The sequence below is a fragment of the Artibeus jamaicensis genome, unplaced genomic scaffold, assembly GCF_021234435.1.
Source record: "Artibeus jamaicensis isolate MK-2021 breed Jamaican fruit bat unplaced genomic scaffold, CSHL_Jam_final contig_786, whole genome shotgun sequence".
NCBI lineage: Eukaryota > Metazoa > Chordata > Mammalia > Chiroptera > Phyllostomidae > Artibeus > Artibeus jamaicensis.
Window position 1 is genome coordinate 3,510,540 of NW_026521971.1, and position 15,658 is coordinate 3,526,197.

The 15,658-nt window shown below is 38.4% G+C and overlaps 1 protein-coding gene across 3 annotated transcripts; it reads left to right on the plus strand.

The window, feature by feature from the left end:
- Nucleotides 1-593: 593 nt before the first annotated feature.
- Nucleotides 594-13,934, plus strand: UBE2B (ubiquitin conjugating enzyme E2 B). Of its 3 annotated transcripts, none has more exons than XM_037150864.2 (6): nucleotides 594-765; nucleotides 2,847-2,927; nucleotides 4,233-4,258; nucleotides 8,508-8,597; nucleotides 11,601-11,662; nucleotides 12,608-13,934. In XM_037150864.2, exons 1-6 carry the CDS (start codon nucleotides 722-724, stop codon nucleotides 12,734-12,736), a joined length of 432 nt encoding a protein of 143 aa, XP_037006759.1. In that variant the 5' UTR covers nucleotides 594-721; the 3' UTR covers nucleotides 12,737-13,934. The 3 variants fall into 3 exon arrangements, with proteins under 3 accessions (XP_037006759.1, XP_037006758.1, XP_037006760.1); XM_037150863.2 differs by having other exon boundaries at nucleotides 596-765; nucleotides 11,574-11,662; XM_037150865.2 differs by lacking the exon at nucleotides 594-765 and adding an exon at nucleotides 1,610-1,705 and having other exon boundaries at nucleotides 11,574-11,662.
- Nucleotides 13,935-15,658: the final 1,724 nt, after the last annotated feature.

The window sequence follows — 15,658 nt, forward strand, 5'->3', positions numbered from 1 at the left end:
AAAGACTTAAGCAAAACCAACTTTGCTTTCTATGACCTCTTCCACTTCTATTGCCCTTCCTGTTCCTGGCACCAAATGCTTCGAAAACTAATAAGGGTGTTGGCCCGTCCTCAGTCTAGTCTACCTAACTATCAGTTTCATCTACCTGGTTGGGACTCAGATCCAGCGGACGCTCTCACCGGACCAGTTCTAATCGCGTCACAGAGGCACGTGGTTCTAGATACTTCGCCACCTCCCCCTCAAGGGTGGATTGTTGACAACGCCGCCAGCGGTCACGTGGTCTTACGTCATCCCACCGCCTTTCCCTGAAATCACTGGCCCCACTTGCGTCCTTCTTTTCCCCACTCGGTTGGACCTAAGTAAGTGAAAGGGGGAGAGACAGGATGATGTTTCGGTTTCGGTGTCTCTTAATCCACAATGTCTAGTCTGAACACAGAGAATACTAATTTTTCAATTACTTGAGGAAGATAAAAAAGATAAGGCCTAGCTGCAAGGCCCCCATAGGAGCTCTCATACGTTCCTTCCCATCTTTCTCCCCCTTCACTGTGTGGTACTGGCGGAGGGCGGAGGGATCTGGAGGCGGCGGAGGGAGACGTCATTGCAGTGTTGTTTGTGCAGCCTCGGTGGCGGTGACCCGCAGTGATTCGGCCGCTGCGCCGGGGGGTGGGGGGGCTGCGCGGGACTCTTTTCTTTCAGACGGACCGCGGGGCAGTTGTGGAGCATGTCGACCCCCGCCCGGAGGAGGCTTATGCGGGATTTCAAGCGGTAAGGCCCTTCCCCTTCGCTTGGGGTGACGGTTGCTCCCCAGAGCTACGGGCCTACAGGGCGGGGATCCCGGACACCTTCCCCTAGCGATCCTCCAGGCCGGCCGTGGGCCCCGAGGGAGCGGCCGGAGGCCAGTTCTAACGCCCGTTCGCACTCCCCCATCCTTTTTGCTCACTCCTCTGACAGAAGGGATTTCAATATGCATCCACCTCAGAAGTGAAAAGACGGCTATGGGCTCCAAGGACTCCCCGCTGCCCACCTGGGCCAGCTGCCTGAGGGTCGAACCTTGCCCCCCAAACCCCTGACCCTCACCCTGCGGTGCCCCCTCCCTGAACCCGCAAGGCGAACGCTGGCAGCAGCGCGTTCCTCGCTCGTTACGCCAATCAGCTTTGTTCTCCTGCCCTGCTGTCTGCTCGGAGGGGGAGCGTCGGGGCGAACGCCCCCCCCCCCCGTAGTGAGGGAGGGTGGGGTCTGCAGCGCGAGGCCCGGAGGTGGTTAACCCGGCCCCCGAAACCCGATTCCGCCTGCCCGTCCGCCCGGGAGGACCTTGAGAACTGGCTTAGGGACCTGGGCCCGGGCCGCGCCGCCGGCTGCCAGGGCCAGCTGAGAGCGAGCCCCGGGCAGGGTGCGCGAAGCCCGGTCCGCAGCGGGGTCTGGCCGAGCGTCTTCCTGGGCGGGCGCTCACCCGGGCCTCCCTCTGCGCTGCGGGATTCGGCGGGGAGGTGTGGGGGCCGGCGAGGAGGAAGTGACTTTCTTCTGTTGTTTACCTTTTCCGTGGAGGTGCGGGGGAAAGGGACAAAACGTAGCGCTGCGATCCTCTGCACGTTTTTCCAAGGTTTTTCTGAGGGGGCCCGTCCCGATGCAGACAAAGTATCTGGTCTGAAAACTTCGATTAGCCGCTCGGGAAGTCTCTCGCAGCCTCGCCGTGGCCAGACCGTCGGTGAGGCCTTCGGAAGCCATTGTTTTGGGCTTTGGCCAATGTATCATTGAATTTGTTCGTAACTTCTCTTAGCTGGCTACCTTCGGTGGGTGTCGGGCAGCATACTTCCTGGAAGGCTTCTTCTGTTCAGGGCGGCTCAATCTTGAGGTTGACTTAAAAAAACACCCCAAAACAAAAACAAAACCGTTTGTGAATTAATTTCAGAGTGTTGTACCGCCTGACAATCACGGTATTTGTATATGTAGAGAGAGATAAAATGTAGCGTTTACTCTTCAGTGAGTCTTTAAAAGGGGATGTCGTATTTTGTGTAAAATCTTTTTCTAAATCTTGAAATCGGTAGATTATAGATTATCTGAAATTCGGACGAGTGAAATTCTAATAATAAAAGAACCTGATCTTAACTGCTATTCTCTGCTTTATTCTGTGTGTGTGTGTGTGTGTGTTACATCTTTCTCTCAGCTTTATTCCCAATTGGACACATGGTACCTATGGTAGTTTTCCAAGGGTCTTCAGGTTACAAGAATTTGTGACAAATGTTGGAAGGGAGCTTTGTGTTGAGTCTCCTGATCTGAGAGGTAGATGTAATGTCAGTGCAGAGCCTCTAAAATGGGAAGGGACAGGAAACCTAATTGAACCTTCCATTACTTTAAAGTCATTGCTAATTGAAGCAAATGGAACAAAGAAACTTGGGTGCCTACAACTAGTTTCTTATCCAAGTTGAATGTAAGTGGTGGTTACACTGAGGAATTTTTTGTTTGAGGGGAGGGGTTGGTGGCCTTTGTGCACAAATAGCCTTGGTTAAGGCTCACAGACTCTGCATTACAATAGCAAAATTGATGGTTGAGGGCAGCCTGTACACATTCGTTCTCGGAAGATAACCTTCACCTTGATGATATTTGAAGAGGGATACTCCCAAGCCCTTTGGAAAGTTAGACAATTTGGAGCTGTATCTGATAAGTTTATAAACTGGTCGATTTTCATTTTCTTTTTGTCAGATGGTTTATTCCAGCTCAGTACAGGAACTGGGAAGTATATTTAGTTTATGTCTCAAGGTAGATAGAATAGAGTTTATAGGTGTTATGTTTGGACTTTTTAGTGACCCAAATGTTCAAATTTTAAAATTACTACGATGGATTTTTAGATTGCAAGAGGACCCACCTGTGGGTGTCAGTGGCGCACCATCTGAAAACAACATCATGCAGTGGAATGCAGTTATATTTGGGTGAGTTTAGAGATAAAACAACTAATAGATGTGGTGATTCTTTAAGGAAAAATATGCACCTAGGAAAAAAGGTTGGGGTGGAATGAAGACCTTACAGAAACTGCAAGATAGAAAACACTCCCATTAACTTGTCGCAGTTACACAAAATTTATTTTCATCTCAGTATTAAAGTGTATGATTTTTAAATGACTTGGGGTTTTAATTTTGTACAAACTGTATCAAGCAAGTGTTTCTACAAAAGGCTAGGAACCAAAAAATACTGAGATCTTACTGTGGCAAGACTTTAAATGAAAACTGTTTCACAGCCAGTGTGAAACAGGCAGACCTCAGAGTTACCTGCAGAGTTACTCAGAGTCACCACAATAAAGGAGACCTTTTTTTTTTTTTTTTTTTTTTTGCGGCTAGTGGAGAGCCTTATAAGTTCAATTCATTTTAAAAGGTTACCTGTGAAGCACAGAGAAACAAAGCTGAATACAAACAAATGCTGGTAGCTGAAAGGCTTTGAATAGCAGTCTTACATTTTACATGTTGTATATAGCATAAATGTTTCTAACTTAAAATTTCCTTAATTTTGGTTTTCTCAGACTTGATCTTTTTTCTTTCACTGTTTTTACACTAGGGTTTTGCACTGGACCCTTAGTCTTTCATGAACAATTCTGATTTGCCTCTGAATTAGTTAAAAGAGTCTACCTTAAAAACTAGTGAGAAAATGAGCATAGTTCCTGTTCTGAAGTAATTATATTAAATTCAGGCTAACTTGCTTTGGGATCCTGAATATGCCTTGCAAGTAACAATTAAGCTTTGTGTTGCTGCTCAGGAAGATGAAATGGGCATATGGAGGCAAGAAGAAGATCATCGGAGCAAAAAAAAAACCAAACTGGCTTTCTTGATGACTTCAGTCATGTCTATCCAGTTGTGAACAAGAAACTGCTCATTGAAAAGTAGAATACTCTGTCTTGGTGTCATACTTATCTTAAACTAAAGCATATTGCTTTTCGTTTTACTGTTGTAACGTAAGATAGGACCTTGTAAGAATACACATTTACAAAATGGTTATTTATGAACTGAATTTTTTGTGCTAAAATTATGGATTTTTATAAAAGGAAAATTCAGAAAATAGTTACTTTTCATGCCTACATCTATGAAAATCTAGGGCTAAGATGATATTAAACCAGTGTCTTAAAAACGCCACAAATCATCAGAATGAGCCCCCTGCTTTGTTTTGAGTTTTCACTCATGAAAATCAGGAAAAAGCAGAATGAAGGAAGGAAAACCTTTTTTAATCAGAACTCTTCTTGTTTTCAGACCAGAAGGGACACCCTTTGAAGATGGTAAGTCATTCTTCTTATGTTTTCTTTAGTATTAAGAGGTTTTTTTAAGTAGGAAATTGTGATACCAGTGTATCTACTTAAAACTATTTTCTGTTAATAGGTCAAATTAAAGCTAAATACTGCTACTGAGAATTTTAGTTCACATTACTTGCTTTCCCCATCATCTTGACTAGCTTCGGTTGCCAGTTACTCTGTTACTTTGATATTTGGCTATAAAATTGGAAGCCCAGCTGGTAGAGTCCATTTTGAGAATAGTTTTCATTTCAGGGCCTTGTAGCATGCTAACATGTTCCTGAGGTAAACACCAGGAGGGTAATCATGCTTTTTTCCTCTTTTTGTTACCTATATTGGTAGAGATGTTGAGCTGAAATTGTCATTAAATATACATAGCTGCCAGTAGATTCACATTCAGCTGGCATTCAACACCCGTAAATAGCATTCTGCATAACCCTTTGCATCTTAAGTTCAGTATTTTCACCAAGAGCCAGGGAAATGGAAAACTCGTTATAATATATATTTATAATGGAGCTTCTCAAATTGATTTTAACCAGGTACTCAGATTTTCCTTAATTACAGCATTTTATTTATTTATTTTTAAGATTTTATTTATCTTTAGAGAGAAGGGAAGGAGAAGGAGGGAGAGAAATATCAATGTGTGCTTGCCTTTCATGCGCCCCCCACTGGGGATCTGGCCCGCAACCCAGGCATGTGCCCTGATTGGGAATCGAACCAGAGACCCTTTGCTTCCTGGCCCACACTCAATCCACTGAGCTACACTAGCCAGGGCGCATTTTTATTTTTTATTTTTTAAATTTATTTTAAAGGTTTGTTTTAATTATCAGAATGGCTTCAGCATTAATGCAGCAAGGATATCTGCATAGTGATTGATTGCAGCACCATTTTTAAGGAGATAACCTGAATGCCCAGTAGAGGAAACAGCAGATTATGATAGAGCTAGACTGTGTCATATTATATACTACTTTTTGTTTAAAAAGGCCTATTTTGCAACCCCCCCCTTTTTAGGAGTTTATTTATTAATTTTTGGAGAGGGGAAAGGAGGGAGGGAGAGAAACACTGTCCTGTGTACAGGCCCCATCTGGGAACTGAATCAGAACCCCAGGCATGTGCCCTGACCAGGAATCAAATCAGCGACCTTGGTGACCTTTGGTTTTGTGGGATAACACCCAACCAAGCTACACCAATCAGGGCAGTATTATAAACTTCTTAAGGAATAAGGTAGACTGGACAAGACAACATTACAGAATAATGTATGTTGCGGTATCATGCTTTTACTAAGTACGTACATGCACAAGTGTGTGTATATTAAAGGGTTATGTACCACACTTATCTTCAGGTTGAAGTTAGGAATTAAAGAGAGGCACTTAAGGACTTAAGCTTTTTACTCTATACCTGATCTTTTCAAGGTGATCCATAAGGTCCACCTTGGGTCCCTGAGACCCTTTCAGGGGTTTCACATGATCAAAACTGTCTCCATAGCAATACAGAGGCATTGTTTGCTTCACTGTATTGGCATTTGCACTGATGCTACAAAAGCATTAGTGACTAAAACCAGACCCAAGCAGTTTAGTATCTTGGGGCAAATCAAGACAGTGTGGCCAAACGGTACCAGTAGTCTTCATACTTTTTGCAATTTAGAAGATGCTAGTTTTCACTTAAAAATGTCTTGATGAAAAGTGGAAATTACTAATATTTATTAAATTCTGATCCTTGAGTACACATCTTTTTCATACGCATACAGTACTTCCTGTGTGCCAGAGTATGGTGACTGTCTTGAGGAAAAGCACTTCTGCAGTTGTTTTTGTGTTGCAACTTGAACTTTTGCGTTTTTCGTGGGATATTTTTACTTGAAAGAATGACTTGACAGAGACACTGGTTCTTAAGGTTTGAGTACTTGGCAGACATACTCTCAAAAATGACCTAAGTGAGCTGTTAGGTCATGGAAGGCAGCTGACAGTACTTGTTGCTGCTGATTAAATGACAGCTTTTCAAGATTTCTTTGATGAAGTCAGTAAGTAGTATTACCTATTGTGATTTTTTTGGATGGTGTATAATGGAATATGGTGACATTTGGAAAATTTGTGTAACAATGAACCAATATTTTCCAAATATAAGTGATACAAAAGGTTTAATTCTCTGGTTTTAGATTTTACATTGTGACTAACCTTTAAAAAACCTATCAGTTCTTAGGTGTAATATCAAAAAAATCTGCAATTATCTGGAAAGGCTATGAAATTACCATATTTTACCATGTATAATGCACCCCCGTGTATATTGCATACACACATTTTTGTCCCAAACTTTCAGGAAAACAGTCTTTTGTTTTAATGATTTAATTAAATTATTTACATTTAGATATTTGTTTTTGTATTATAAAGGAATTTTAGCATTTACTTTAGAACATATTCTGGTACAAGAAATTTTATGTAATAAAAAATTATAAAACAAAAGAACAGGTACAAAGTATTTCAGGTTCTACCCATGTATAATGCATACTCTTATTTCTCAAAAATTTGGGCAAAAATGTGCATATTATACACGGCAAAATACAGTACTCTTACATTTATGTAATTGTGTGATGCCTGATTTTCTTCATGTTCCTCAACCAAAACAGCATATTGCAACAGATTGAATGCAGAAGCAGCTAACAGAATCCAGCTGTCTTCTGTTAAGGCAGCCATTAAAGAAATTTGCAGAAATGTAAAACAGTACTTCACTTCTCGCTAACTTTGGGGGAAGATGACATTTTTTCATTAAGTGTTATCTAGGCAAATGTGTAATGAGTCTGTAGTTACTAATGATACACATTTTAAGATTTTCTGGTTATAATTTCTAATACAGTGCATATTGATAGTTATGGCCAGTGGTGTGCTGGAGGCAACTTGTAGAGATTTGTTGCAAGCCAGTTATTCGAGAGCCAATATTTAAAAATGAAATTACCTTTATTATTTGTGGAGATACCATAAAATATGCTATTACATGTATCTCTTTCCAGCTTCACATTCAAGTGCCTTCACATTGAAAACTTGGTGATTGTTGAACAAGAGTGTACAAGGGATCTGAGACCACACAATATGAAAAAAAGTTTTAAAATAACATTAAAATTTTTACATGGTACATTTTTGTAATTAAAGAAAATTAAAATATAAGCTTTAAAAATGCATAATTAGTTGTAAGGCTTTCTTTGCCAATTAACGATATATTTCATAGTACCTCTATTAATATATCAAAATATGAAGTAGATATCGCCTTTGAGTTTGCTTATATCTTTGGCCTACCTAATCCCAAATTTCCAAACAAGAGATAGCATTTGTATACCCAATGTATGACTAGTGAAATGAAGAAGATAAATATGAAATATTTAAGCTTAGAATTTAGGTTAAGGTTTTTTGTTTTGGGGGGGTGGTTTGTTTATTTTTAGATTTTAAAAAAATTTTTACTTCATTAGGAATAAGTACGTCCAAGGGGTTGGAATTAGAGGGAGGGCCTCTCCAACCAACTCACCTTTGAGGTGAGTTTCCTCAAAATAAAAGGACTCTAAATAGTGACTAAACACACAAGTCATCTAGAAACACAAACCCAAAACCAGTAATAATGTTATTTCTGTGGAGTGGATTTGGAGTTGAGAGTTATTTGTTCATTATGAACAGATTTACTTTGCTGCAAATGGATGATTTTTGAAAAATGTGTATGTTTCTCTTGACCAGAAAGTACTGATACAGACTGACCAAAATGTACCATGTTGGTCTATAACCAGCAAAAATTGGCAGTTACCCTAATGTGTACTGATTCCTGACATCCCGAAGTGAAGGGATTGTCAGGGACAGAAGGGACCTTTCACATTAACCATGCCTTCAATATAAGCTATGTTGTGTGAAAGTCTCCCCTCACAGAATCCTCTGGGCTCGCCCCTTCTAGACTGTAAACCACAGCCTCGTCACCTAACTACCTGTATTTCTCCTGATGTACATTTCAAGTTCTGGTAGCTTAAAAGGACCAAATTGCCTCTTAAAACTATGACAGATTAGTTCCCCAAGTGCTTACCAATGCTGGGTGTTAACAGTTTGACATAAGTACAAGTATATTATTAGTATGTTTTATGTACTGACCCAAAATGCACGGTAATTTTTATGTGGTACAAAAACCAGTATGGGCTGAGAAATCATTGATGAAAAGGTTTTAAAATAATGGTTTTCTTTACTGTAATTATTTTGGTTTGTTTTCTATCTAGGTACTTTTAAACTAGTAATAGAATTTTCTGAAGAATATCCAAATAAACCGCCAACTGTTAGGTTTTTATCCAAAATGTTTCATCCAAATGGTAAGTAGCAATTTATTAGACTTTGCAAATGATCGGGGGCGGGGTTGCTTTCTTACTCTTCAGTCTTACCCCACACTTCTCACTCCCAGAGCCCACTTCTACACGTGGCTTCCACGCCAGTGTTAGCCACGGTTTTGTAATCTAAACCCAGGATCCAAATTTGAGATAAAGTTGTTTTGTTTTAATGATTTCTGATTTTGAAGTAATTTATTTGTAGAAATGTGAAAGATGGTGAAAAGAATTTGTCACTGAAAATTCAGCTTTTAAAAATTCAAATAAATGCTTCACAAAATTGGTATGTTTTATGTCAAGTAATTTTTTATATACTATGAACATTTTTCTTTTTTTAAAAGATTTTACTTATTTTTAGAGGGGAAGGAGAAAGAGGGAGGGAAACATCAGTATGTGGTTGCTTTTTGTGCACACCACACTTGTTAGCAGTCACTTCCCATTTCTCCCAGCCCCTCCAGCCCAAAGCAACCACTAATGTATTTTGTTTCTATAGATTTGCCTCTTCTGGAGTTTTCATGTAAATGGAATCATATAATAGATGTGGTTCTTTGGGACTAACTTAAGCTAGCAAGCATAACTTCAGGGTTCATCTACATTATAACATATCTGTACTTCAGTCCCTTTTTATTCCTGAATGATAATCTATTATATGGATATAGAATATTTTGTTTCTTCATCAGTCCATAGATGTTTGGTTTCTTGTTTACTACTTTGTGATTACTTCTCAAAAATAGTTACTAGTTCAAAACTTTAAAATCATTTTATGCTTTTATGAGATTTACAGAGTGATGATTTTTGCTTTGGGCTTCCTAAATTTGATGTCCCTGTGGATCACAGTGGTAGTTGACTGTGCTTTTTTTAAGCTGAGAGTTAGAATCTGGTCTAAAGCTAACAAGTGGAACTACCTAGCACATGGATCGTGATCGAGGCCACGAGAGTGAATAGCATTGCCCAGAGCATATGTAAAGGGTAAGAAGGAATAGGAGGACTGAGCACAGAGTCCTGTGGAATGACAGTATTTAAGTATAATTTTTGCCTCCTGTTCCCCCCAACTGCATTGCTGTTTTTATGTAAAGTGATCTGGCTGCTCCATGAAGCTTTCTACAAGCTGGCAGTATCTGCAACATTTACATTCATTCACCCTTTGTCAACACAGCAGCAGTTCTACTTCTGGAAATTTGTCATACAGATGTATAATCTTGTAGATGGAGAAACATTTATTATGTTCAGTATATTTTCACATAATGAGTTCAAGAGATGAGGGAAATACCACCCAAGTGTTAGACTTCTAAAACATATTATTTAATTTTTATTTTTAAAATTCTTTTTATACATTCCTTATAAGGAATGCATACTCAGTACAAAAACAGATCACAAAATAAAGGAAAAAATAAAATAAGATCCTTCATAGTCCTACTATCTGCAGATACCTACTACTTACCTTTTGTCATTTAGTCTTACAAATGTTTGTGTAACTGCATGTACCTCAAATGAAAATATTTATATGTAATTCTTTACAAAAATGGAATTATATAAATAAGTGGAGAATTGAGGTACTATATTATGAATGTCTTTCTACATTAGTTACTATAGGGTAGATGTAGATCATTTCTGGTGGCTATAAGGGTATTGGGGTTATATGAGTATGGCATTTAGCCAGTCCCCTCTTTATGGACCACAAGGTAGTTTCCAATTTTTAGCTTTTATAAATAGTACTATAGTGAACATGTGTAAATAAAACTTCGCATGTTTATTATTATTTCTTTTAAAGTAGTATCTGGGAGTAGAATTGCTGCATTAAAGAAGAAATTGTTTTCTCTTTTCGTTTTTTTTTTTAAGAAGAAACTTTCAAGAGTTTTATTTAAGAATGTTTAGAAATACGAGCCCTGGCTGGTGTAGCTCAGTGGATTGAGCGCGGGCCTGCGAACCAGACAATCGCAGTTCGATTCCCAGTCAGGGCACATTCCTGGGTTGCAGGCCAGTTCCCAGCAGGGGATGCACGAAAGGCAACCATACATTGATGTTTCTCTCCCTCTCTCCTTCCCTTTCCCTTTAAAGATAAATAAATAAAATATTTAAAAAAAAATGTTTAGAAATACGAAAGTTCTTACTCATTTAAAAATTTATATTTTATTGATTTCGTTATTACAGTTGTCCTCATTTTTCCCCCTTTGCCACCCTCTCCATCCAGCATCCCCCACTGCCTCAGGCAGTCCACACACCATTGTTCATGGGTCGTGTGTAGAAGTTCTTTGGCTACTCCATTTCCTATGCTGTACTTTACATCCCTATGGCTATTCTGTGACTACCTATTTATACTTCTTCATACCTTTACCACTTCACTCATTCCCCCATATCCCTCTCCCAACTGGCAACCATCAAAACACTCTGTATCCATGATTGTGTCTCTGTTCTTGTTTGCTTAGTTTTTTAGGTTCAGTTGTTGATAGATATGTATTCATTGCCATTTTATTGCTCATAGTTTTGATCTTCTTAAAGAAGTCCTTTTAACATTTCATATAATAATGGTTTGGTAAGAATGAACTCCTTTAGTTTTTCCTTGTCTAGGAAACTCTTTATCTGCCCTTTGATTTTAAATGGTATTTTTGCTGGGTAGAGCAATCTTGGCTGTAGGTCCCTGCTTTTCATGGCTTTGAATATTCCTTACCAATCCCTTCTAGCCTGCAAGTTTCTTTTGAGAAATCAGCTGACAGTCTTATAGAAATATGGAATTTAAACAGATTTGCTGTATGGTGTGTTGGAAAAATTTAGTCTCACTCAGCCTCCTGAGGAAAAGGTACAAAATAAGAGACCTTAGTTTTATGACTGGTTTTCCTATGAGACAAAGGGGGTTTAGCTGTTGCCTAATGTTCAAAACTTCTGTCTGTGCCAAGCATTGTTTTAGAGTCTTACCTTCCAGATATGACAATTAATGTGTAACCAGTTTTAGTGTTGTCTTTGCAGTGTATGCTGACGGTAGCATATGTTTAGATATCCTTCAGAATCGATGGAGTCCAACATACGATGTATCTTCTATTTTAACGTCAATTCAGGTGAGTGTGTGTTAAGATGCATCATAATTTTTCAAGGCTGTATGGGATCCATTTGGCTCCTTTAGGTGTAATTTAAAGAGCAAGTGAGCAAACAAATCTTCCCAGCACCCACCCAGGTCACCAGTGGCAGAGCTCAGACAAAAACCCACGATTCTCAGATGACTGGTCTGCTTTTTCATTAGTGACCACCTTATATCAAATCTACCATTACTTTCCTGTTCATGTGTAAGTAAATGTTGCAAGAGCTGAAGTGTTGTTATTCATACCATGAAGGTACAGCCAGAGATTGTGGAGGAGAATGAGAAATCTTGGGGTCAGATGAAGATGGTTGCTTAGAAAACCATAGAGAGGGACCTCAAGAAACTGTCAAGTGCAGAGAAGCATTGAGTGTGCTGCCTCCTCCAAGAAATTCTGCGCCACTCTGGCAGAGTAGTTCATAGTTGTGTTTTAGTTATGCGGATTTGAGGGGAGCAGAAGTAACATTTTGGTTTGTGATCTCTTTAAAGCTCTTCTATTATACCTGCTTTAATTGGGGTCATCTTATAAATATTCTTTATAACCCTCTTATTGCTTTGCTGCTAGATGTATTTTATTGATTAAAGGAAACAAGATTAACTTTCCAAATTGTCGTATGTTAACTGAATCAAACTGCTTATTTCCTAGTTTAACGTGTTAGTATTCTGAAGATTGTTCTTTTCCAGTCTATTTGAAATTAGAGGTCGTAAGGCATTTGAGAATGGTTTATTTTAGAAGCTTAAGTTCTTTAGCAGCAGAAATCTTAACTGTAGTTATCAAGCCATTTCTGAAAAGTGGCTTTAGGTCTTTTAGACCTAAAAATATTTAAGACATACTAATTCTGTCATTTTGTGTAAGTTCTGTGCTCATTAGCTGACCCATGTTAATACAAAGAATAACTGCATATCTGTTTTTTCTCCTCTTTCCTAGTCTCTGCTGGATGAGCCCAATCCAAACAGTCCAGCCAATAGCCAGGCAGCACAACTTTATCAGGAAAACAAACGAGAATATGAGAAAAGAGTTTCAGCCATTGTTGAACAAAGCTGGAATGATTCATAATAGACAACTGGTCTGTTAATCTTTTTCATCATTGTTGTGTATAATTTACCTCTCAGTAGAAAGGCTAACAAATTTTAAGTGCCACAGGTTTTAAGGATTCTGCAGAAAGAAAAAAAAGTCCTTCAGTTTAGAACCTACAAAAGCTTGTGTATCTTGATTAATGTACTTTTTATTGCATGGTGTGAACTAAGTTATTGCTTACATAAATTTGTAATATATCCTGTTTGTATTTTTTTCCAAGTGTATAATGTTGGTGTGGAGTTTTCATGACAGAATATACACATTTTGTAAATCTGTACTTTTTTCAAATATTGAATGCCTTATTTTTGAATTCTTTAGATTTTTAAATTGGAGAAAAGCACTTACAGTTTTTTATATATATTACATGTAAAGCTGTTAAAATACATAACTTCAGTGCAAGAGACTTTGTCACTTATTTCCTTATCTGTGTAGGATGGGTTAATAAGTCTCTAGCTCTCTATCAATTGGTAATTCATTTCCATTTTCAAAAGAACAGATTTATATTTTATCAAGAAGTTCTTCAAATTGATTCTAAACATCAGTAATAATCTCAAACTTTATTTTGAACACATCTATATTAGTTTCAGTCGAGCAGTTTTATAGACATAAGTGCTTTGGTTCTGTCCAGCTCTGACTTAAGCCACTTGTTACTGTTTCTTCCCGCTCTGCCCAGTGTAGAACTGTATGTACCTTCTGTGACTTCACAGTTCACACCTCTACCGTGAGGAGTTAGCACCTTTAACCATGAGCAGAGCTGATGCAACTTATTTTGCTGCTTGATAAGACTTTTAAAAGATTTTCGATAATGAAGAAAGTAAAACCATAACATTTACCAAAAATCCATGCCCCCACTATTAGTAATGAATAAGAGTTAGTTGTTGGCTGAACAAGGCATATATTTGGAAGGAATCTTGGTATAATTTAAATATTTGAAAACTGCCTTTTAATGTGATTGCTTATCTGTTTATTCTGGGGAAAATGTTTTCATACCAGGGCCTACTGAGTTGCTTTCTCTTGTGGAGATTTTTTTTTTATCTCCTAAGTTGTATAAAAGTTGTACTGCATCTTAGTTTACTGGATAAATTTAAAACACAGTATTGTAGAAAGCTAATACAAAGCTATCCTATGCCTTTAAGTAGTATAGAAAATGGAAAATACAAGTATAAATTCTGTTAAATCACTTGTGTAGTCTTTCTAGTAGTTAAAACAGCTATTTCAGTACTTCCAAGTGTCTTGTCATATTCCCACTATCTGAGTAAGCCAAGAGCATCTTCTCTGTTGGAAGACTGTAAGATGGCAATATCTACAGCTTCCGTTCAGCAAAATGTAACACTGGAAGAATTAGTGCCTTTAAAGGTTATTATTTGGCAATCTGGAGGGTAGGTGTATATGGTTTATTTGAATATTGCTTCAAAACCTATTTTTATCCTTTATCTGTTTTCCTTTTGTATTTAAAATGGAAACATTTCAAGTATTGATAGAAAATTATAAAGGGAAATACATCTATCTTACTTTGTGAGGTGTCAACTCTTAACTCCTAAGTGCAACACATATGTAAAACTCGGACCTGGTCACATTCCCATTGGAGAAAAATCTTTGGAACATTCTCTGAATTACTCCTCAGTTTTTTTCCTTTGGCTTTGGAAGAGATTCCTGTTTGGTTGACTACCAGATGTAAACCTTCAATTTACAAGGTTATATGAAAAGAATTTACTTTAAAACTCTACAAATGTTATAAATTGTATGGCAAGAGGCTAGAACTTAAGTTACTTATTTAGATACGAAGGTGGATTCTATTTAAATGCATTGGTGGTGCAATTACTTTGTAACAATACTTCTAACATACAAGTGCTCTATGCAAGGTACTATTCTAAGCACTTATTGAATTTCAAACTCAGAGTAATCCTATGAGGTAGGTATCATAGATGAGCAAACTAGGTACAAAGAGATTAAGTGACTAGCTCAAGGTCAGCTAGCTAGAAAGTGATAGAGCTGGGATTTGAACCCAGGCAGTCTGGTCTTTTAGTCAGTAACTCTACTATCCCATAATATTAAGGGGTTGTGTTTAGTTTTAGAAATTCTACTGAACTTACATTCATCCCAAGTTATGAAAATACTTCAGTTGATTGAAAGTTGTGTGTAGATTAGTTTCTATGCGATGAAAGGTTTTCTTGACCACCGTTAATCTACCTCTTTTCTTCAGTGTGCAGTGTGGACATATAGGAACACTTTCAGGTCTTTGCTATATAAAGATCTCTGACTTAATCACTAGACCAAAATTTTCCGTTTCCTGCAAACCCCCACCCCCCAAAATAAGTTCCTTGAATATGATCAACTTCTAGAGCTGATCTAAAAATTTTTACTCATATAGGTGGAACTATGGGGGTGCTGTTTAGTAACAGTCTCTTGCACTCAGTAAATAAGCTACCTGTTCACTTATTTTACTCAGTATGCCTAGAGAACTCCGGGGCTCACAGTACAATTAGAATTACATATAAGGTATTTTGATCTCTCAACTACCCCAAGGTGTTTTGGGTTTTTTTTTTTTTTTGTAACTTTTTAAATATATATTTTATTGATTATGCCATTACATTTGTTCTATTCCCCCCTTCATTCCCCTCCACCCTGCACACCCCTCCCCCACCATTCCCCACCTTTAGTTTATGACCACATGTCTCAAGTTCTTTAGATTCTATATTTCCCATACTATTCTTGCCCTCCTCCCTATCTATTTTCTACCTACCGTCTATGCTACTTATTTTCTGTACCTTCTCCCCCCTTCTCCTCCCACTCCCCTGTTGCTAACCCTCCATGTGATCTTCATTTCTATGGTTCGGCTCCTGATCTAGCTGTCCTCTCAGTTTGTTTTTGTTTTAGGTGTGGTTCTTATTAACTAAGTTT